Source organism: Chenopodium album, chromosome 10, assembly GCF_948465745.1.
Source record: "Chenopodium album chromosome 10, dcCheAlbu1.1, whole genome shotgun sequence".
In the NCBI taxonomy this organism is placed as follows: Eukaryota; Viridiplantae; Streptophyta; class Magnoliopsida; order Caryophyllales; family Amaranthaceae; genus Chenopodium; species Chenopodium album.
In genome coordinates, this window is record NC_137843.1 from 60,181,401 (window position 1) to 60,205,030 (window position 23,630).

The following is a 23,630-nucleotide window of genomic DNA, read 5'->3' on the forward strand; positions in this document are numbered from 1 at the left end:
ATGTAGGAAAAAACGTATCGGTGACAAAATTCTCACTATAATTCACACCGTCACCGCCTTCCTCAGATTCCATATCCTATACAAATTAAAACAAAACATGCTTTATGTCAAAATAATAATAATAAAAACAATAATAATAATAATAATAATAAAAATAAATAAATAATAATAATAATAACAATAACAATAATAATAATATTAATATTAATATTAATATTAATATTAAAATTATATTTCTACTAATTAATAATAACAAAATCAACAACAACAACAACAATAAAAATAACAGCAACAACAACAATAATAATATCAACAACAACAACAATAATATCAACATATTAATAATAATAATAATAATAATATTAATAATAATAATAATAATTAAACATATTACTAATAATCATATTAATACAACAAAATTACATTAATTATCAAATACTAAATCACAACAATAATCACAAGACATATGTTGATAAACGTACTTAACAATTTTAAAAAAAAAAAAAAAAAAAAAAAATTTGGGACATCCGCCTAAAATATCCGGATGTCCCTAGGTACATCCGCCTAAAATTTCCGGATGTGCCTAGGTACATCCGCCTGAAATTTCCGGATGTACCATGGAACATCCGGATTTTTTAGGCGGATCCCAACTTCCGCTTGAAATTTCCGGATGTTCCATGGTACATCCGGAAATTTTAGGTGGATGTACCTAGGACATCCGGAAATTTTAGGCGGATGTCCTACTTACCGAAAAAAAAAAAAAAAAATACTTACAGAATGATCCGACGCATTCTCCGGCGTACGTATGTTCCACTCGCCGTCCATGACCCAAGACCCGTCGGAAAATTTAACGATTTTTGAAAATAGAAATTTTAGGTGGTCGTGGGGACCGATTTGGTTGCAAGGTCGTGGGGACCGATTTTGGGAAGCTCGTGACAACAATGTCGTGAAGTAAGGGTACCGTTTCATGTATGGTGTCCAAATGGGGAACAAGTTCATTTTTATAACCCATATTGCATAAAGGGCATAGTGGTAATTTCAAGAAAAAAAGGGAGCGTTACCTGGTAAAATGGGAGCGACAAATAGCAGTTGAGATCATTAATAGTAGATGCTTACGATTTGGGCTGGGTTGACCATACAATTTAACAAAGCCATAAATTGTTCTTGGAAAAGTATGATCCATGAAATATATATGTTGGGCTTTTAAAATAGTGTAATCTCAGATTTAGTCATTTAGCCATTAAGGGAAGTTAAAGGATGATTTTGGGTCGTTGAACTAATATACTTCCTAAATTTCTTTTCTTTTTTTTTTTTTTTTTTTGGAAACAATACTTCCTCAATTTCTAAATGTTTACATTAGGTGCATTTTATAATTTAAAAAAGGAAAATTTGTTCAAAAGAATCACTTAAGTACTTAAGTGGTCTTTTTTGTTCAGAAGAACCTATTAAGAAAAAAGTTGTTTAAAAGGACCACAAAAGGCAGTTTGGGTTGTTGAGGGGGATTAAGGCCGATTTTCAGGCAAGTCAACACCGGAGTCTGGCGTTGACCATCACATGCCAAGCAGAGCTTCATTATTTTGAGGCCAATTTTTTTTTCCCTTTTTTTTCCCCTCTTTTCCACTAATGCCCCCCATTTTTCCCTTTAACCCCAATTATTCCCTTTTTCCCTTCATTTTCTCTCCTCATTTCTATAACCATAGATTATATTCAACCCGTAATTTCGCATTTATTTCCAAACAAATTCATCCACACTGCAATTGAGGATAATTCGCACAAGGTAAGCATTGTGGGTTTAGGTGGTTGCGGGTTCGTTCGGCTGTTTGGTGGAGGTGCTGAGGTACGTTGGGGCGATGGCCCAGTTGCTATCGGTGGTGAAGTGGGAGGAGGGTTAGCGCGTTGTGGGTTGATGTTGTGCTTGTTTGCTGCTTGTGGTGAAGTTAATGTTCATTAGCCATATAACTTGATGCTTTGACCTCACTAACAATGGCAAACAAGAGTAAATGCCATGAATAATGCTTCTAGAGAAAGAAAGGAGGAGAGAGAATGAAATTGAAAATGGTTAAATTAGGATTAATTTGAAAATTAGAGGAAAAATGTGAAAAAAGGAAAAAAAAAAATTGGTGAAATTAACGAGTCACTTGCCATGCACGTGACGGCCAATGCCGAAGTCCGGCGTTGACTTGTCTGAAAATCGACCTTGCTCTCCCTCAACAACCTAAATTGCCTATTGTGGTCCTTTTAAACAACTTTTTCCTTAATAAGTCCTTCTGAACAAAAGAAAAAACTTATTGTGATGATATTAGATTTCTCTCAATGTAAGTCATCAAAATTTATCATTATTTCTATGATTTTCACATATAAGGTAGATGAGGATATTGATAGTTAAATATGTACATTAAAGATCATACAAAGGCAAGTAAAGAAACTTAAGAAAAACCAACATAAGTAGATTTTTACAAGTAAAAGTATGATTTTATACAGAAGTGTAGGATGAACAACCAAAGTAATAGACTAAACATTTGAGAATTATTAACAATACAAGAATCACCTCATTAAAATTAAACTAATAGAAGTAAAATTTCTAAGAGTTAAAGAGCTCCTATGATCAAACATATGCAAAATCAAGAATTAGAGAATTTGATACAAACATTAGTAATATACTTCCATATTGTCCACATAATAATGATATAAACATCCAAATGAAAGCCGCCATATATATAATTAACTTTACACATATTACGTATATATTACATAGTGTGATGCTTAATTTTCTTTATTCGTTATGCATCCCTATTATTACTAACCCAACCTAAAATACCCTTAACTCTTTACTCTCTTGAAATTAATTTTATCAATGTTAATTAATTAAAGTCATCAATTACTTTTGTACATGTATTTTTTTTTTTTTCCTTTTGTATCCGCATGCATAAATATGATTACAATATTTTTTTAATTTATACTTTGTTTTTTTGTGTTTAGAGAGCCACAAGGGCAGAGGTGAGAATCGATCGTAGGATCTCCTGGAACTGGAAGGGAAGCTCTAACCACTTGAGCTATTTTTCACTCTTTCTTAATTTATACTTTGTATGATTAGCTAAAATATAATATAAATCAGATTTCTTACAAAATTACCACTAGGGGATGAGAAACAGAAATTTTGCGAAAAAGAAAAAAAAAAGGTGAAGGACAAGCAAGCAAACAACTTTCTCAGTGTTTGCTATTGGCAGTTATTGCCATGCATGCACCTAAAGCACGTATTGCCGTATGCTTCACTCCACAAACATAAACTTCTCTTTGTTATTTACTTTTTTACTTGTACGAGTTGCTCAAACTTGTTCCAAACCTTCTCCACCTTGGACCCAACCTTGCTTGTCCCACCCATGCATAAAACCAATGCATGCATGCATGCATCTTTATGCCGGCCTTGTACTAACCAACCATGTAACCGATGTAGCTAGCTTGACCCGACTCTAATTAAAGCCTAACTTATTATTATAGAGTATTGACAGTATACAACCAAGAAGATTAATTAGCTACATATGGCCCAATTTTAATTATTCTCGTTATGTAGATAATATTAATAATAACTTAGAGCAACTTAATCACTATGAACAAATCGCAAATTACATACACTCAATTGCAAAGAGAGTATTAAAGATAATACAAATGAGTGTGTGTGTGACCATACCCCCAACCGACCCTTTGATTTTCAATAATATCAATTATTATATATATGTGCATGCCAAATAGTTTGCAACCAATCCGATCCAAAATTTGTCATCACATAACAAAACATAAGACAAACACCCACAAGTAGCTAAGACTCACATTTAATTTAAATGATACTCCTATATTATATGAGTCTCTTTGAAATAATTTCTATAGTATACATATGATCTAAACAGAAGTAGCATTGATGTGTCTGGTAATTAATAATCGTGTATTGAGTATATATATTAATATATACTTCATGTAGAAGTAGCTGTTAATTGTTCAAATACAATGTATTAAGTGTCCATACTATGGACCAACCACTTCACCTACTAGCTAAAACATGTGGTATGCTGCTTAAGCCTTTACAATGTAGGACCATATATATATTATATCAAAATTTATATAAATAAAAATTTATTATATATGATATCATTTATCACTAGGATTAGCTTAACACCTCTAATGAAAGCTCCAGCTAGTGAAATATCCCACCATCTATCCCATCTATAGTGGGTATGTATGCCCTCCAATTTAATGGACCCTTTCTTTTTTGGCTAACATGATAGCAACTTATTCTGGTTTTTTATTAGTCACCATATAAAATAAATAATAATATGGAGTAGTATATATAAATATATCATCATATCTTTCTTTTTTGCTTTCTTAAAGGTTTCTTTTTTATTACGTGGGGGTGGATTTATCTACCAAAGTGGTTAATCATCGATTTTTGGAAGTTTGGAAGTACCCCTTACCCCACCCTTAGCTTGCTCTACTGTTTGATTCGCCTTGATGGTGAATTAATACTTGACTTTTTTCTAATTTTTTTTGGGTTTGATTGTACCCTATTATTTTGATCAATTATTTTATTTAACATCCAACAAATAACTATAACATGAGAGTGAGATATATCTTAATTGGTTAGAGCTTCACTTTTAGTTTTTGGCCGGAGATCTGCTTGAGATCGATTCTCATTATCTGTCCTTGTGACTCTCTAAACACCAAAAAAAAAAAAACAAATAACTATAACATCAATAATATGTGCCATTGTAAAGTAGATGATATATATTGTGAGCATTTGACTCACTTGTATATCATTTTTTTTTTTGACAAAGGAAACTAAAAAGCAACAAAAAAGTAACTCCCTACGACGAGCAGCACCAGCAAGATAATGCGCATTACCCACTGAGGATCGAGAAACTTTGCGGATGGAATAGGCAGCAAAAGAGGGAATAATATGACAGATTTCATCCACTTGATGTGGAAATCTTACTACATGTACAATTGTTAAAAGAATTAAATTACGTTATCATACATATATGTCAAATTATGGAAATCTTACTACATGTACAATTGTTAAAAGAATTAAATTACGTTATCATACATATATGTCAAATTATGGACCATGATATATAGATCGAACGTGGTTATTTTGTAATGTCATCACACATTAGTTTGTTATGAAATGTAATCGGTGTGAAGTAGTGAACCATAATTTATCTATAGCATTTCTATTCGTGCACAAATTGATTAATCATTTCAAAAATCATTGCAACTATGTGCGTAGAAAGTAGACAACTTTGTAATTTTCTTTCACAAAGTGTACGTTAACTTTGTGTTAAAAAATCACACAATTTTTTGGGAAAACTTTTCTAAACACGTCAAGCTTTAGAAGGTAAAAAGTAACCCTAGTACAAGAGTGAAAAGTTGAAGTAAAAAAAAAAAGGAGCAAAAGTTGGAGCGTGTTGCGATATCATTATCATGTTTTATGGAGAGGATAATGAGGAGATGGGACTAAAAAAGTATTAAAAATAATAACAATTAAATTTATTAAAAAAATAAAATAAAATGATGTGTACAGTGTCATTATCTTTTCAGGTTCACTAAAAATTTAGCAAACAAGTGGAGACGTGGAGTTAGATGCACACGTGCATGATTCCACCACCTAAAAGGCCTCACATACCATACTATTTACGCCCTTTACAAGTAAGGGCCAAGCTATGGAATTAATTTATTAAATATTCTTTACTTAATCCCTACAATATGAGCTTAATTAAATTAAATATAAATATAAAAATAAATTTATTGAGCAAATAAAGGGAGGAAAAGGAAAGGCACTATTGTGTCTAGATCAAGACCTTTCTAATTTATTTATTCTCACACGCCCATTCTTGTAGTAATTATGAGAAAATATACCCATTCTTGTAATAATTATGAGAAAGTAATAATTATGAGAAAGTAGTACTTGTACATATTATATTACTCGTATAACATATAAGTTTTTATATTATGGACATGTGTGCACGATGCTTACCATGCACTAAAAAATATAAGTGCATGTAAATGATTGTGATATTGTGAATAAAAATCATATTACGTGTATTATTTTCTCCGTCCATTTCTATGTACAATCAACAAATTAATCTTCATGTTTGTCAATGTACTGTAAACTTTAACTATTGATATCAATATATCATTGTTTAACCTTCTTGTAATAACTTTGACTATTGATATCACTAATTTCCTCCAATTAAACAATGTTACCATAATGTACATGTGGTAACATTGTTTGGAAATTAGTTGATATAGATAGCGACTTTTATTAGACAATTGCACATATTATTATTTTAATAACTTCTACAACATCCAGTGGCGGATCTAGCGGGGGTTCAAGGGGTTCAGTTGAACCCCGTTAGATCCGGAAAAAAAATTAAAAGTTATTAAAAAAAAAAAAAAAACCTATAAATAAAATATCTTAAACAAATGTTTATTATGTTAGGCGCTAGCTCAGTTGGTTTAGTGACTCTCAATTGTACCACAGATCGCGGTTCGAAACCCAGGACGCGCAACTTTATTTATTTTTTTTTCTTTTTTCTTTTCTCCCTTTTTTTCCCTGTAACTTTCGTTCTTTGTTCTATTCAATTGTTCCCTTTCTTTTCTCAATTCTCATACACTGCTGCTTGCTAAAACCCTAACTTTCTTCTCCATTTTTTCTCACTTCTCAAATCTCAAGCCGCCGCACAGAGCCACCGAGGCACGTCACGCGACCACGCCTGTCGCCACTGCTCACCGACGAGGCCACGAGGGTCGAGGGTGACGCCGACGATCTACTCGAGGTAACATTCTCTCACTTACTCCCTGTTTTTTCTTTTCAATTTCTGTTTTTTCTTTTCAATTTCTGTTTTTGAGTTTCTTAATTGTTAATATCATAATATGTTGATTAATTTGCAGTAGATGTAGTACTAATTAATTTGCAGTAATGTAGTAGATGTAGTACTAATTAATTTGCAGTAATGTAGTAGATGTAGTACTAATTAATTTGCAGTAGATATAGTACTGATTAATTTTGAGTTTTGATCTATGAATTATGAATTAATTTGCAGTAGATGTAGTACTAATTAATTGTTTTTTAAATTATTGTAGTGTGACCATGAAAAGTTTGGAGCATTTTTGGAATATGAAAACTCAGAAGAATGCTTTTGTAATTTGCATTTTTTTTTATGTATTGTATTTTGACATTTAATTGATGTTATGTATTGTTGTATCGGATCATTTTATTTTGCAATTTTAGTGAAATTTGGACATATTTTGTTGTTTACTTGTGTATTGATATTTATTTGAACATTCTATTTTATACTTGTACACCCGATTTATATCCGTGCATTTGGATATCGGGTGTTTGATAAAGTTCGAACCCCCTAGGTCCAATTCCTGGATCCGCCACTAACAACATCGATCATTTTTTCCATGCATTCATATATAGTATCTTAATAATATCTTACATGAAGTAACATTTTTTGTTTTTGACGAAGAAGTAACACTCTCTTTACTACTACTCTGATCCGTACTATTTCACACCCAATTATGATAGCTATTTAATAATCTAGTCTGATCTATATAAAAAGTTGTACACCCAAAAAAGAAGACCTAAACATACCATCATATACCCTACTCTATTCCTTGGCCCAATATCGTAAGAAGAAAAAAGAAAAAGGAAATGTCGTACCATCCAACATAAATGTAAGCAACAAAATTGAATGTGGTAGAATGATGCAGATAAACAGATGAGATGTAAGTGACTATAATTGTGAAAATGGGGTAATGAATGAAGGTCACGGCAGTCACGTGCCTCCCGCCGTTATTAAAAAAAAAAAATCACAGCAAATCACGAGTTTCTTGCATCAGATCAGCCTGCTGCTATGCTAGGCTCAGTTCAGAACGTTCCGTTGCTAATTTAAGGTTCCCTTTTTCAGTAGTTATACTACTAGTAGTAGTAGCAGTGTCTACTAGGCTGTATTATAATTATTGTTCTTCTCCTTTTATCTTTTTTGCCATATATAGCCCGCTGACAAAACGGTTTTTATTCTAGTGTTCCTCCATCTGCTTGTAAGGTTGTTTTTCCCTTCTACTTCCCGTTTTGATATACTTGTCACGTTACTAATTCAATCTTTATAATTTATGCAAATATTGATTTTAAAATGAATAAAAATTTAAATAATAGAAAATATGTCATTAACACGAACTTAACATTGGCTCTTAAGTGAGTTTATACTTGTATATGAATTTTGTCTGAATTTATCTTACTTAATTAATTTTATTTACCATAAACTAAAATTATCCTTACAAAATTGTGTGTGTGCAGTGTTTTTTTTTTTTATTTTTTTTAACGGGATCCTTCCTAAATTGTTTAAACTACTTTGAAGTGATTGGTTAACTTACCCAACTTATTTAATGTAAATACAATGTTATTATATTAAGATGGGAAATACATGAAATAGCCTAGGATATACTGCATTCATTATAAAATAATCACAATACTTGTGTTTACGCGGATTTTATAAGAATGAATTGTTAGTAAATGAAAATTAAAATTCACTGTGTAACCGAAATTCAATGTTAATGAAGATATTAATCAATAACTTAATACTAAAAGTGAAACTAGTTTGAAAGATGACCAAATAATATAAGTGATGTAACTATTCATAAGTTAAGATCTTATCATATTGCATTGGCTCACCAAAGTGTCAAAAACTGACTTGATTGAAAAAATTGTGCATATAATGACTTAAGTATAAAAGAAAGTCAACCTGAACCGACTATATTGAGCCCACCCGAACTGATTTTACTGAATCTGATCTGAACATCCGAATTGACACTCTCGTGGTTTAGGGGGCATAATAGTAATTGAAAGACATACTTCCGAATAATCCGTTATCTTGCACACGGAACCACCAAAGCACAAGAGAATAACAGGCACAACAGCAGCTCATATAAATAGATATATCCATGTAATTAAATATTTCCCAAAATAAAATTACAAGTTTACATATACGCTTCGCCTTTTTTAATAATTCACGAATCATTTCATTGTACTCTCTATTACTGCAACTAGAGAGAGAAAGAAATTAAAAAAATCTCATAGAGATTATTCCGAAAAATCATATACGCTTTCTTAGTAATTTTAGAGACGCTTTTACTTTGATCTCCTTGTTCTATGCTCAAATTTTGGGAATTTATTCCAGAAATTTAGTGCTTTTTTCGTGATCGCCGGTGGTTGAATTATTCCTGGTTTGTAGATCTTGAATTCCTGTTTTTTTGGCGCTATTACTGAATTTCAGGTGGTTTTCTGGTGATCTTCTTGAAAAATTAAGCTGTTTTCCGGTTAATTAGTGGTTTTCCGATGATATGATGGCGAGAGTTAATAATAGCGTGGATACTGTGAACGCCGCCGCCGCGGCGATCGTCTCCGCTGAGAGCCGTGTACAACCTGGTTCACTTCAGGTAGTTGTTCATAGACTCATAGTTTTAATTTTGGAATTATAATTCATCCTTTTTTTCATAATTGAGAATTTTGCTAAACATATGTGATTAAAGGTTAAATATAAGTAAATTTTTGTTGATAAATTAGCGAATTGCTATTGGTTTGGTTGAAATTTTGCACAAAAAAGTTGAATTAAGGTATTATGGAGTATTCTAGAAGTTGATGTCTTGGTACCTTTTGGTAATTTTAGTCAGGGTTGAATTAAGTATGATTAGCTACTTTTTAAGGTTTAATCTACTTTGTTAGTTAACTAGCTTTTCTGTTAGTGAAAAAGGTGTAAATTTCATTTTCATTGCGAAATTATGCTGCTTTTGAATTTGTTGGATTTCATGAAAAAGGGGTTGGAGTGTCGGGAACTTATGTTAAAACTTAAAAGTAAGATAACTATAAGTTACATCGGGAAGAGTAACGATGTTTTACGAATTTTGGAAAAATCTTCGTTTACCCACCGGATAATCGACCCACATGAAATAGATACAGGTTACGGAATAAATGTGAAACCGTGTTTCGTTGAGTTATTATTAGGTGGGTAGATGTCAAAATGTGAAATAAAATAGGAACTGTGGACTTTTTTTTAATTGGTTTATTAATTATATATGAGAAAGCTTAGCTTGTTTTGGAATATGATGAGCTATATTGTTTGTGAGATGGGTTATGCAAATCATGCACATGAGCTGTGCAAGCTGGAGGTCCAGCAACTATGAAATTTCAGGATGACTAGTAGGAAGGAAGCAAGGATATTTTAAAGAAATGTAGTATTTCTACTAGCCTTTGAGTGGAAGTTGCAAAGACCATAATTGATTTTACTTGGAGTCAAGGTATTTTGATCAAATTTTAGTGTGATTGGCATGCTGGAATATTTGACGGGGCAATCTTAGCGAACTAGGCAATTCCTGGTAACATATGTTGGAGTTTTGGAGAATGATTTTGCAAGACTGAAGGACAGTAGACAGGTCATTTTGTTATCTTGGAGGAAAGGTTGAACTAATATATCTCACTCTAAATTTCTGAATTCTGAGAGTCCCATTTTCGGTTAGCAGAACCAGGGCATTCTTTGCTAGATCCTCTTTCGTTCTGTCACTTGATTTTTGAAGCATTTATAGAAAGTTTAGACATTTGGATGATGCATAAAAGTTGCAACACATGAATATTAGATAATTCTTCCTAACAGTGTTATTTGCTGAGTATGGGATGAGTATCTGGGGTTTATGTGAAGGTTTTGCTGAACATAGTGCTTCTGTCTAACAGGTCTTGTCAGTTATTGATAATGCAAACATATGGATCTAATGAAGATGATTATTTCACTTAAGAATTTGCTCTTAATTTTGTTGATGTATCAATCAATAATTAATTTCACCCTTTTGTTCAATATGTCAAAGTTAGAGAAATTGGAAAGCTACAATGCATTGATTTTCATGATCTTGATAACTGGAGTTAGAATAATCCCCTTCTAATAATTACAAGTTGATCCTCATTCTCAGTGCTTGGATTTGTTGTTAGCTCATATATCTTCCACATTTGATGCACAGCATGTACTATAGAAGTCTAATAACAATCTTGGTTAATTATTACAGAAGAGAAGATGGGGAAGCTGTTGGAATCTTTATTGGTGCTTTGGGTCTCTTAAAACCAGCAAGAGGATAAGCCATGCAACCCTTGTTCCAGAGCCCACCGTTACTGAGAGAACAGAGGCCATTATCGACAACCCAAACCCTTCAACCTCCATAGTACTTCCATTTATTGCGCCCCCATCCTCTCCAACTTCTTTTCTGCAATCAGATCCACCAACTGCAACACACTCACCTGGTGGATTGCTTACCGTAACTCCCCTTTCTGCAAATGCCTTTTCCTGTTCTGTGAATGCTCATATGTTCACCATTGGTCCCTATGCCCATGAGACTCAACTAGTCTCACCCCCTGTATTTTCTGCTTTTACCTCTGAGCCATCCACTGCTGCTGTGACTCCCCCTCCTGAACCTGTGCAGTTTACCACTCCATCATCACCTGAAGTTCCATTTGCCCAATTGCTCACCTCATCACTCAAGCGTTCAAAAAGGAACAGTGGGACTAATCACAAACTTGCACTATCCTGCTATGAAGTTCATCATCTCATATCTCCTGGCTCAGCAAATTCAGCATCTGGCACATCTTCTCCTTATTTTGATAGGCGTCCAGTGCTTGAGTTCCGAATGGTAGATGCTTCCAAGTTGTTCGACTCAAAGAGTTTTTCTACTCGTAAATGGGGCTCAAGACTAGGATCGGGATCTCTTACTCCAGATGGTGCAGGATTTGCACCCTATGATGGTCTACTTCTGGAAAATCAAATCTCAGAGGTGGCATCACTTGCTAACTCAGAAACTGGATCCCCGATTGCCGAGGCTCTCATTGATCACAGAGTTTCCTTTGAGCTTTGCCGGGAAGATGTTTCGACATATTTTGAAAAGAAAGTGACGGAAGGTCAGCATAAAACAAGGGACCAATACACAAGAATTAATGAAGCCTCCCACAAAGTTGAAAATTGTTGTCTGTGTTCTCATGAGGTCTTAAGCGAAACCCATGAGTCAACTTCAGATGTAACAAAAGATTGTCAACACAAGAAATCCTCTCTTTCTCTTGGATCAGTTAAAGAATTCAATTTCGACAGTAGCAACAGAGAATCCACTGGTAATTCAAATCTTAGCTCGGAATGGTGGGCTGATGAGAATGTTGGGAAGGAAATTGGGGCTCAAAACAATTGGTCTTTCTTTCCATTGCTTCAGCCAGGAATCAGTTGACATTCTCTCACCGGAATGCATGGCTTGTAACCTTTCTGGTCCTCCATTAAGTGCTGAATATACAATCCCAGACAGTCAACCAACAGAAACGAATCAAGTCAAAAGTTTATACAAAGATACGTTCTTTTGCAGCCTGACAAATGCTGATAATGGTGCACTGATCAATGAATCTGTGGATGATGCATTTGCACAATGTTTCCGGGCATGATAAATAGGTTGGTGCTCTTTTAATATTACAATTATTTCCTATTCTACTTCATATCACTTATCCCGATGTCATACATAAAATAGGGTTTTGTTATTAGCATGACTTCATACATGTATGTATTTTTATCATTCTGTGAGAATGATCATAACTTTATTCAATCCAATTACATAGCTACTGCTAAAATTCTATCAGCATAGTTATATGCTACCTTGACTAAGTATTAAATCTGGTGCTACTTTTTTGTCCTTCAGCAGCACAATGAAACACATGCTTTCAAACTGTTTGATTGTCACAACTCACAAAAAAGATGCATGTCCGGGGTATGAATATAGATAAAATTACACGAGGGAGAAATCCCACGAATCTCATGTCTGATGTCCTCATCTGTTTTTTAGCCTGTTGAAGTGTCAGATTTAATTTCATAACTCATTGATTGAAACTAGCACACAAATATTTCAGGTGTGAAGGGAGAATCCATCATGAACTTCAGTTGGACAACCTATTGTTCATGCAATATTCTCTTCTCACAATTCAATTAGTTAAGCAATAGATTATTCATAATATTTCATTATGCTATAGATGAAAGGTATAGAATGCCAAACGGCTGTTGTTGGCTTGTTTGACTAGTTGGTAGTGCTAGCTATTTGTATTGGTTGTTTGTTTAAGACTTCAAGTCAATTATTGCATGTTGGTAGCTTATAAGCATAATTACCAAAAGTTGTCGTAACAAAAGTTGCAGACGCCTTTATCTTGGTTTACATAACAAGGAAAGATCGGAGCAGACCATGCCCAAAGTATGATTCGAAAAGGAGATTAGCTAGATTCAAACTGCAGTTTGCACAGAAAATGAGCCCTTTACATTACATTAGATGAATGACACTAGATTTGGATGGAGAGTTTTGTCTGATATTAGCAACTTTTGTTATGCTGTCTGGAATCTGGACCAGATGCACTGTTTCTTTCTACTTACAGGCTGTATCCTGGAAAGAGAATAAAAATTTAGCTGGCCCATCTTTTTTTTTTTTTTTTTAGCTATACTAGTGACTGCGGAACGTGCTTCTGGAAATGTTGGTCTTTATTCAACTTATTCTTTTAGATACTGTAGATTTTAAGGCTCTTTTCTGTTTATTATAAGTAAATTTATTCTCATCAGATAAGTTCGGAGAATTTCAAGTGTTGGGTTTGAATCTGATACCCCCCCCCCCCCCCCCCCTTTTTTTTTTATTATTTACATTTTGTTACCTAACAAAAGATTTGAACTGTATAATCAGATGTAAAAATAAAATGGATTCTAACGTGAGCGCAGTAGAAAGTTCATGCAGCGATAGGCTGGGGCTTATGAGCCTATCTCCCTTGAGAATGTGTAAATCCCTCAGGTTAATAATTCCATCCAGAGGCAGTGACAGTGGCTGACATATCTGGGATTGTATTTGTTTTTTCACCAAAGAGGTAGCAATTGACTTTATGATCCTAGTTTTGTACTACAAGTCTTTTTCCAGTCATGAAGATTGACAAATATCAAATGATTCAAGCTAATCTGATCTTGAGCCTCATTTTAAATTACTTTCTGTTTTTTTTGTTTAATTATGCTGTAGGCTGGTAATTTCTGTATCAGTAGGTTGAGCATTTTAGTTCGTTAAGCCATATAACACACTGATTATGTGCAATTGTGCATACTGCATACACAGGTCAAAAGCAGGGTTTATAATCCCGATTCTAATGCCCAATTGATAAGCGGTGATAGAATGACAATGAAATTGTATGTAATTTTTAACAACACGCGTTCTTTACTTTTATTCAACTATGTATAATTCAACAATAGCTTGTCTCATTCCTAAAGATAGCTATCTATGATCCACGAGACAACGCTCAAAGTTAATAGGTACAAAATCATCACTGGCAACAAATGCTTCACAAGTCCCAACGGATTGACAATAATAGGGGTGACCGGGTGAGCATAACAAGGTACCTTGTTAAAATTCCTGAAATTAAAACCAAAATGGGAACCGGAACCTATTGTTCCCGGAAATTGGAAACCTTGTCTTGTACACTTACTAACTTTTTGCAGATTTTTTTAACAAAATACTAGTTGGTCATTGATTTATAATGATTACAACTAGCAAATAAACAAACTAATAGTAGTTGTCTAACAAATTTAATACATATATTTATAATTGTAATTTATTATTTAAAAAATAAGTTAGAATTGGTGTATAATTTGAAATTAAGTAATAATTTTATCAAGTTATAGGGTACCCTACAGGTTCTGGCTCTAGAATATTGAGAACTTGAACCAGAACCTGTTGCAACAGGTACTCTATTTTGCTACCCGGAACCGGAACCTCTTGTACATGTTCCCGTTTCGGAACCCGCGATTCCTAATAAGTTTCGGTTCCGATTCAAGATACCCTGATTTTTTGCTCACCCCTAGACAATAATTATGAAGAGCTTGGCAATATAGCCTTGTTGCTAATTTCCTAATGCTTCATTAGGCCTCAATAATGTTGGCCGCCAACTCGACTCATTGGTGTGGCCTTAATGCTAGACACTGGCTAGCATTCACACAGTGACACATGCTTATGGGATTGTAGTACATCAGACTCAACTCTCACTCAAGGCTTGGCCGATTTGCCAAAACCTTAAAAAAAGAAAAAAAAAATCCTCTTGTGACTGCTTGTTGTAAGAAAATGGTGGAGGGAGTCAAAGAAAACAATTTTATATCTAAACCAAACTCTTGAACCATATCAGTAAATCACAAAATTTCAAGATAGAAAAAGACAAAGGGGTTTTATCTTGATCCCAAAAATCAAACTAAATTTCGAAAGAAATTGACGTGTTCACTACTATACCAGTGTATGCAAAAGTCCAAGAAAAGGTTACCCACAAAATTAAACACGGGTTTATAGAAGAAAAAAATCGTTTAAAGAATCATTTTTCAATGGTAAACACTTTAATAAATCCGATTGCTGTAATTTGCAAACCTTATCCAGTATCCACCCCCTTCTTATTCACAACCTAACAGTTCTCAAAATGGCGTGACTTCTTTTACAACAATAAACCAAAATCTGGATTTAGCCCCAAAAAAAAGTAATCAATTCAATCAGTTGCTTCTTATGTTGAAGCTTCACCATTTGTTGCATTGAACATGTGGCTTAGATTATGCAATATGCAATATGCAAAAATTGCAACCTCTTTCTCTCTCTTCTCTGTGGTCTGCCCCACCACGAGATCTGTCACAAGTAAAGTGAGTATAATTTTATTGTTACACCCAGATAAAACAATCAACCTATATTTATTTAATCATCAAAAGAAAATGTCACAGGTTCAGTTGAATTTATCTTCATAAAATGTTGATTAATCACTTTTCATTGATGTTGGCCAACTTTATACTGAGTAATATACTATATTGTTGACTTTTGTTCGTCTGAGAAAACTTAGTTTGTGCGTGGCTTCTTTGTTGCAGGTGAGATTCTTTGATGATTCCTACTTTTATGAATTCTTTCAGTTTTGTTGCTTTAAAAAAATTGAATTTTTCGATCTGGGTATTTCAAATTTCAGCTAGAAAATCTTTGTACAAGTTACTAAGATCATATTTCTTTTTTGATAATTTTGAATGGTGCAGCAATGTTTGCCCCAGATGGGTATTCAGAATTTCAGGGTTATATGGTGTAATATTGTAATTTGACTGGAATTGATATTGTAATGTGTTACCAGTAGAATATTGACTCATTAACGGTTTTATTATTCATATGTGTGTGAAACGAATCAATCTCGGAAATTACCAATACAATAGATTTCTCCTCTATACTATTATAAGACTTGTTACTGTCAATGATTGTCAGCATTGCATGTCACAACTTTGACTTTAATATGTGGAATGATTATGATCCAATATAGTGCTTTGCTTTCTGTTTTCAGGCTAACTGTGAATTGAACTAAGAAGTTATGATCAATTGATCATCATGTTTTGAACATTTGGGGATAAGAGTTAGTAGCAAGAGTTTGTTAGATCAGCAAAAATGGCTTTGGCTCCTACAGTCAAGGTGGTTTTAGGGTCAATTGCCTTTGCAGTCTTTTGGGTAATGGCAGTTTTCCCTGCAGTCCCTTTTCTACCCATTGGAAGAACAGCAGGAACACTCCTGGGAGCCATGCTTATGGTAATTTTTCGAGTCATAACCCCGGATCAAGCATATGCTGCAATCGATCTTCCGATACTTGGGCTTCTTTTTGGCACAATGGTAGTTAGTGTTTATCTTGAAAGAGCTGATATGTTCAAATACTTGGGTAAATTGGTAGAATGGAAAAGTAGAGGACCTAAAGACTTGATTTTCAGAATCTGTCTGATATCTGCTCTTTCTAGTGCTTTCTTCACAAATGATACAGCTTGTGTAGTTTTGACTGAGTTTGTATTAAAGATTGCTAGGCAACACAATCTACCCCCTCATCCCTTTTTACTAGCTCTTGCTTCTAGTGCAAATATTGGATCTTCTGCAACACCAATTGGTAACCCACAAAATCTTGTTATAGCTGTTCTAAGTAAGATATCATTCGGAACGTTTTTAGTAGGACTTTTACCGGCTATGCTTGTGGGTGTTTTTGTTAATGCCTTGATCGTATTAGGCATGTTTTGGAAGCTGTTGTCAGTTCACAAGGATGAGGAAGATGCTGCTCCTGAGGTGGTTAATGAAGGAGAATATACTTCTCATCGATTTTCACCTGCAACAATGTCATCTCATTTGTCTCCTTCCAATTCTGTAGTATTGGATAACCATAGTTCCCCTAGTGTAAGAGGACATTCAGATCATGCAGATAATCTAAGAAATCGGTTATCTTCTGATACTGAATTTCACAGTTTCGAGTCTTCAAGAATGTCAGATGCATCTAAAGACATGGTGGTCGATGAAACAATCCAAGCTGAGACTCCTGAAACAGTAAAGGGAGAGTTCATTACACAACTAAAGCTGTTCTTAAGTGGGAAAGTAGTTAGTGAAAAGTGGAAGCACACTATTTGGAAGATATGTGTGTATCTTGTTACCTTAGGCATGCTAATTGCTCTGCTCTGTGGTTTAAATATGTCATGGACTGCGATCACTGCTGCACTGGCTCTTGTAGTTCTCGATTTCAAGGATGCTCGCCCCTCACTAGAGAAGGTTACAATTTCTGAATTCAAGTTTACACGGACTCTTAGCTATTGGAGTGAATTTTAACTGAAATTTGTAGGTTGCATTCTTTGAATTCTGACCTGTTTCTAACTTCTCAACCAGGTCTCATATTCACTTCTGATATTCTTTTGTGGAATGTTCATCACGGTTGATGGCTTCAACAAGACTGGCATTCCTGGCAAAGTATGGGACATCATGGAGCCGCATTCTCAGGTTGATCGTGTTGGTGGAATTGCAGTTCTCGCGTTGGTCATTCTTGTCCTCTCAAACTTAGTATCAAATGTTCCAACTGGTATGACTTTCTACTTCCTTATTCTCATGTTTGTTTTAAAATTTGAATCTTGTGAAATTGCTAGTAAAAAAATCCCACTACTAGGGTTATGTTAGCCTTATTTAAGTTTCTAGCATAAGCAAAGGGTTACACTGCATCCTTATTGAGTTTACAGTAACTATTATTGTAGCAGAAGCATCACAGATTCACATAGTTTTCTGTTTCTGAATTCTGGCTGTGCTTTGGATGGTCAGATCTTTAATTACTCTCTCCATCCCTAAATAATAAGTGCACCCTTTTAATGCGGTCATATCAGAGATATTAGGATTACAAAATATAAAATACTTTCCATATATATGAAGATTTATATCTTGTTTAAGAAGTATAATATATATTAGATTTCTTGTAGGTTTAGCCGTTTAGGAAAGTATAGGCCTTGTTTTCCAAGCTATAGTACCGTTTGTAACCTATGCTCTTTAATCCTATAAATATTACTCCATTAGCAAGAGATATTATTTCATAAAAAAAAAAACCTCGGCCGTTTTTCCCTTCTCCCATAGCGACCCCTTTCTTTCTCCCTCAATCATGCTTTCCACCAATTTGCTCCTTGAAGAGCCTATCAGGATGGCATCAATTCTCGAGCCATCGAAATCTTCGTTTTTCCCTGCATTGACAAAGATTGTAGGAACTCTTGGTCCTCATTCCGAATGCGTTGAAGTTATCTCCAGTTTGCTAAAGGCTGGGATGTCAGTGGCAAGATTTGATTTTTCATGGGGAGACGCGGATACTCATCGTAAGACTCTTGAGAATTTAAAGGCCGCTGCTAGGATCACTAACAAACTCTGTGCTGTCATGCTCGAAACAGTTGGGCCTGAGTTGCAAATTGTTAACAAGACTGGAAAAGAAATCTCTCTTGAGGAAAACAATGTTGTTACACTTACGCCTAATCTCGAAACAGATGCTTCCTTGGAGATGTTGCCCATCAATTTTAATAGACTAGCAAAGGCGGTGAAGAAGGAAGATATGATCTTTATTGGTAAATATTTGTTCAATGGAAGCGAAACTACATCTGTTTGGCTGCAGGTATCTGAGGTGAAAGGGGATGATGTGGTCTGTGTGATCAATAATTCTGCAACATTGGATGGTACACTCTTTACTTTGCATTCTTCACAAGTTCGTATTGATATGCCTACTTTGTCAGAGAAGGACAAGAAGGTTATAAGAACTTGGGGTGTCCAAAACAAGATCGATTTTCTTTCACTGTCATATACTCGTCATGCAGAAGATGTTCGCCAAGCACGGGATCTTTTATCGAGTTTAGGTGATCTTAGTCAGACTCAGATATATGCCAAGATTGATAATGTAGAGGGTTTGACACATTTTGATGAAATACTACAAGAAGCAGATGGAATTATTCTTTCTCGCGGTAACTTGGGCATAGATCTTCCTCCTCATAAGGTTTTCTTGTTTCAGAAAGCTGCTATACACAAATGCAATATGGCTGGGAAGCCTGCAGTTGTTACTAGTGTTGTTGATAGTATGACCAATAACCTCAGACCTACGCGTGCTGAGGCAACTGACGTTGCTAATGCTGTATTAGATGGTAGTGATGCAATTCTTCTTGGAGCTGAGATACACCGAGGATTATATCCTGTTGATGCTGTTAGAACTGTTGACAGGATTTGTTTTGAGGCTGAAAAGGTTTTCAATCAAGAACAATACTTCAAGAAAGCTTTTAAGTATGCAGGAAAGACAATGTCTCACCTTGAATCTATCAGTTGTTCTGCAGTGAGTTCTGCCATCAAGGCAAAGGCGTCTGCGATCATCTGCTTCACTTCTTCTGGGAAGGCTGCAAGGTTGCTTGCAAAATATCGGCCACCAATGCCAATTCTCTCTGTTGTGATCCCTAGTCTTAAGACCAAACAACTAAAATGGAGTATTAGTGGTCTCTTTGAAGCAAGGCAGTCATTGATAGTTAGAGGCCTTTTTCCCATGCTTGCTGATCCTGGACATCCAGCTGACTCAACAAGTGAAACCAACGAAACTGTCTTGAAGGCTGCAATAGAACATGGGAAGGCACTGGGAATCATCAAATCACATGATCAAGTTGTTATTTGCCAAAAGCTTGGTGATTCATACGTGGTTAAGATCATCGAGTTGGAAGACTAGACCTTATACTGCCGCTGAAAATAGACTGTAGGTATTAAATTTCATAATCTATTCCAAGTCTATCAAGAAATTTGGTTGTAGTTAGCAACTTAGCATCGTAATATTAGCTAAAATAGTTTGTTGTTAGAGCTCATTAAATGTCATAATCCATATTTCAGCATTTCCTAAACATAATACAAGCAGTTATGATGGCTGGTAATTTTCTAACTTTTCTTGACCAGCCAATCCATCAGCCTTTAGTTTATTTGCAGAAACCTTTAGTTTATTTTAGCCTTCTTACTCTCCATCAGCCTGTGCTTATATTTTGCTTTCGAATTTTTAGTATCATTATCAGTGAAATAAATGACAAAGTTGCTCAAATTAGCTACTAAAAAATTGCAGTCAGTCAATCCTATGTTGTTATTGACAAAAGTCACAAACTGAACGAGCTTAGGTCACAGATTCACAGTATAAATCTGATGCAGACTGCTCAGAATTTCCAAATCTACGTGATTATTTCACATATGCATACTTATATAGCATCCTTGATTGTGTGAATGCCTTGTTGTGAACCCTGCAGGGCATGTATTATGTATAGATAGCATTTTAGATAAGAATGTGTTTGAGTTATTCATAATACTGTATATTGTTTACAGTTTTGTTGCTAGGAGGACAAGTAGCAGCATCTGCAGCAGCAATATCTGCATCAGAAGAGAGAAAAGCATGGCTGATCTTAGCTTGGGTAAGCACTGTGGCAGGAAACTTGTCACTACTAGGATCAGCAGCCAACTTAATCGTGTGCGAACAGGCTCGACAAGCCCCTTATTTGGGATACAATCTCACTTTCTGGAGACACCTTAAATTTGGAGTTCCATCCACACTTATTGTCACAGCTATTGGCTTAATTCTGATCAGAGGTTGATGCTATTTCTTCTTCAACTTTGTAACTTTACACAACAAAACTCTTTCTATCAATGCAATTTCAAAGAAGGATGAACTATTCTATGTGCCTATGATACGAAATCGTGAACAAAGAGTTGTATATAGTACATTAGTACCTGCTTGTTATAGGACTTGTCTCATTTGAGTCATTAGTCTCATTACTCAGTTTTGTAACACAGTTATGTATCAATTATTTGTACAAAAATTAAGGATAATGGATGGCTTCATTCCCTTCAAAGAATGGTTTTTAAGCTCTTGTATCATTTATTACTTGTGTTAATGCACGGGAAACATCGTTTAAAAAGAAAGATAATTTTGTTATTAGGTTAGTTAATTTATTAATCGTAATATACTAATTTAATCATGAGTTCTTGATTTAAAAATCAAATTTTCACTTTTTATTTTTTTTTATTTTTTATTTTTTTTTTGACAGAATCAAATTTTCATTTCAGAATATTATAATCAGCAAATTTGTAAGGCTGAAATATCTCAAAAAAAAAAAAAAAAAAAAAAAAACAGTGATGATAATATACTCGTATGATATTGCATAAAGTCCTTTGCAGCCCATTTATACGGCCCATATATGGATTCCGAGTTGCGTATGTACTCCGTAAGTCCGTATCATGCATTCATGCCCAACTAGTCTTTGTTAATAAGATAATTTTTTTGTTAAATTAAAAAAATAAAATAGTAATTAGATAATTTTTTTGTTAACAAAGATCAATTTGCTCTTATTAAACTTAACTTATCTTGAAGTAATCTATTGGTGTGTTCTATTCATCATTTTTTTTTAAGTCAATTCAAATAAGTTATAATTAGATTAAATTAAAAAAAGTTACAATTGAGAGAGTGAGGAATAGCTCAAGGGGTTAGAGCTTCCTTTCGATTCCAGAAAATTATGGAATAGATTCTCATCATCTACCCTTGTGCCAGTAAGTTTCAATTAAGTTTTATAACTTTGCTCACTTGCAATTAGGCATAAGCTTCAATAAGTTTAGGAAATTTAAAGTGAAAAGATACTCTTGACTTAATTGCCCTATTTCGAATATGTTTTTGTTAGTTTTTAACTTAGATAGTCTTGGTATTCCCTAATTCAACTTTTATTTCTAAATAAAATGACATGAGAAGAGCACAATGTAAATATTTAGTCCAACAACAATTTATATGATATGGAGTAATTTTTATAATTTAACAATGTTTATTCTTATTGTGTGCATAAAATTAAGAGCCACAAAAAACAATAATATAGACTAATTGTAAAACATATGCGAAGTACTATTTTCAAACAATCTAGATTTGACATTGCACCAAAATACAAAAATGAAATACATAGTCGTCGTTGCCAACATTTTCAAAGAAAGTTCTAAGAACTTACTTCTAGAAATATCAAAGCAAGGTAGACTTACAAAAAATTGATATAGTACATGACTACATCAGTTTAGTGCATGCACTTAGTCAAACTTTTTTTATGTGAAAATAACAGCCGACTAATTCGCTTTTGGTCTTTTGGAAACTAATGGTACGAGTAATATAATTATTTCTACTTGAATATAGTTGTATTGAACAGTAGCTGATGTATATTCTTTATACATCACTTATTATAAAATTGATGATGTAATGTATTTATAATTTCTTTCTTCATGATCGAGTGACTCCAATTATATTGTCACCCTCTTATCATATGTGTTTCTTTTCATGTGACATTAAAGTCTAACTTGTATTTTTTATTATTAATTGAGGGTTGTATGCAAGGGACGATCAAGATGATTTGAGACATTATATGGGATACAAAAAACATTGCTCTAGTGCAGATTATAGTATCGACATGTTTTATATTTCTCTTATTGACATTAACGCCTTATGTGTATGATTATGCTATATATGTCAACGAACATTATTCTTAGCGCAAATTCACTACGAGTATATATATTACATGGGAAGACACATGAAATTAGGTTAGACAACTACTAGTCTACTTTTTCTAAAAAAGGAAAAAAAATTCATTTAGTTTTGTGGTCAACATTAATTTTTATTTATTTTGTTAAAGTTTTTTATTTCTTTTTTTTTTCACGATCTCTCATTGATGCAAGTGTTACGTTACATTACAATGTGGCATCTTATTAGATAATATGTTCCTTTGAAATGTCAATTACGTACTATACTTCTCGTACAAAAATAACCTCTCTATTCTATTTAAATTGTTTGGTTTTTGCCAAAACGTCTCTGAAACAAACAAAAAAACGTGTGCGGTGTGCCGCACTAGAAAGCTCCAGTCCCGCGTTCTAACAAGACTTTGGGACACCTCTTGGCTAATTCATTCCCTAAAATAGGCTGTTCACAAGCTATCTTTAGACTTGATCCTGTAAAATACCGCACATACGTGTGGATCTCTCCGCATGCATCTCAGGCCATTTTAAGGAGGCTGAACCAACATTTCTATGGACCATTAGTCAATCAATTGAGACTGCTTGACCTCGGAAGCAAATTTGCATAAAGGCAACGTTGGTATCCTGTCCAAGATCAATACTATCTTCACTCATAAAATTGCATGTTAGGTTTAAGCCAATAACCATGAAGGTCTCACTTTAGTTTG

General features: G+C 34.2%; 2 protein-coding genes and 1 long non-coding RNA gene across 8 annotated transcripts; all 3 read left to right on the top strand.

Moving 5' to 3' along the window:
* The first annotated feature begins 6,552 nt into the window (after positions 1-6,552).
* LOC145564412 (uncharacterized) lies at positions 6,553-7,295 on the top strand. Its single transcript, XR_014094822.1, has 2 exons — positions 6,553-6,827; positions 7,135-7,295. It is a non-coding gene; the product is annotated as an uncharacterized LOC145564412 (long non-coding RNA).
* A 1,716-nt stretch (positions 7,296-9,011) lies between these two features.
* Positions 9,012-14,050, top strand: LOC145562775 (uncharacterized). 4 transcript variants are annotated; one of them, XR_014094451.1, is made up of 3 exons: positions 9,012-9,492; positions 11,107-12,521; positions 13,786-14,050. XR_014094451.1 is itself a non-coding variant. In XM_081623152.1 (2 exons), the coding sequence occupies exons 1-2, from the start codon at positions 9,397-9,399 to the stop codon at positions 12,304-12,306; spliced, it is 1,296 nt and encodes a 431-aa protein (XP_081479278.1). In that variant the 5' UTR covers positions 9,012-9,396; the 3' UTR covers positions 12,307-12,705. The 4 variants fall into 4 exon arrangements, 1 of the variants encoding a protein (XP_081479278.1); XR_014094452.1 differs by lacking the exon at positions 13,786-14,050 and adding an exon at positions 13,248-13,687; XR_014094453.1 differs by lacking the exon at positions 13,786-14,050 and adding an exon at positions 12,974-13,227.
* A 1,394-nt stretch (positions 14,051-15,444) lies between these two features.
* LOC145562777 (pyruvate kinase 1, cytosolic-like) lies at positions 15,445-21,024 on the top strand. 3 transcript variants are annotated; one of them, XM_081623153.1, is made up of 4 exons: positions 15,445-15,977; positions 16,433-17,664; positions 17,779-17,968; positions 20,752-21,024. In XM_081623153.1, the coding sequence occupies exons 2-4, from the start codon at positions 16,534-16,536 to the stop codon at positions 21,015-21,017; spliced, it is 1,587 nt and encodes a 528-aa protein (XP_081479279.1). In that variant the 5' UTR covers positions 15,445-15,977; positions 16,433-16,533; the 3' UTR covers positions 21,018-21,024. The 3 variants fall into 3 exon arrangements, with proteins under 3 accessions (XP_081479279.1, XP_081479280.1, XP_081479281.1); XM_081623154.1 differs by having other exon boundaries at positions 15,445-15,758; XM_081623155.1 differs by lacking the exons at positions 15,445-15,977; positions 16,433-17,664; positions 17,779-17,968 and adding an exon at positions 17,978-20,143 and having other exon boundaries at positions 20,752-20,890.
* The last annotated feature ends 2,606 nt before the right edge of the window (positions 21,025-23,630 follow it).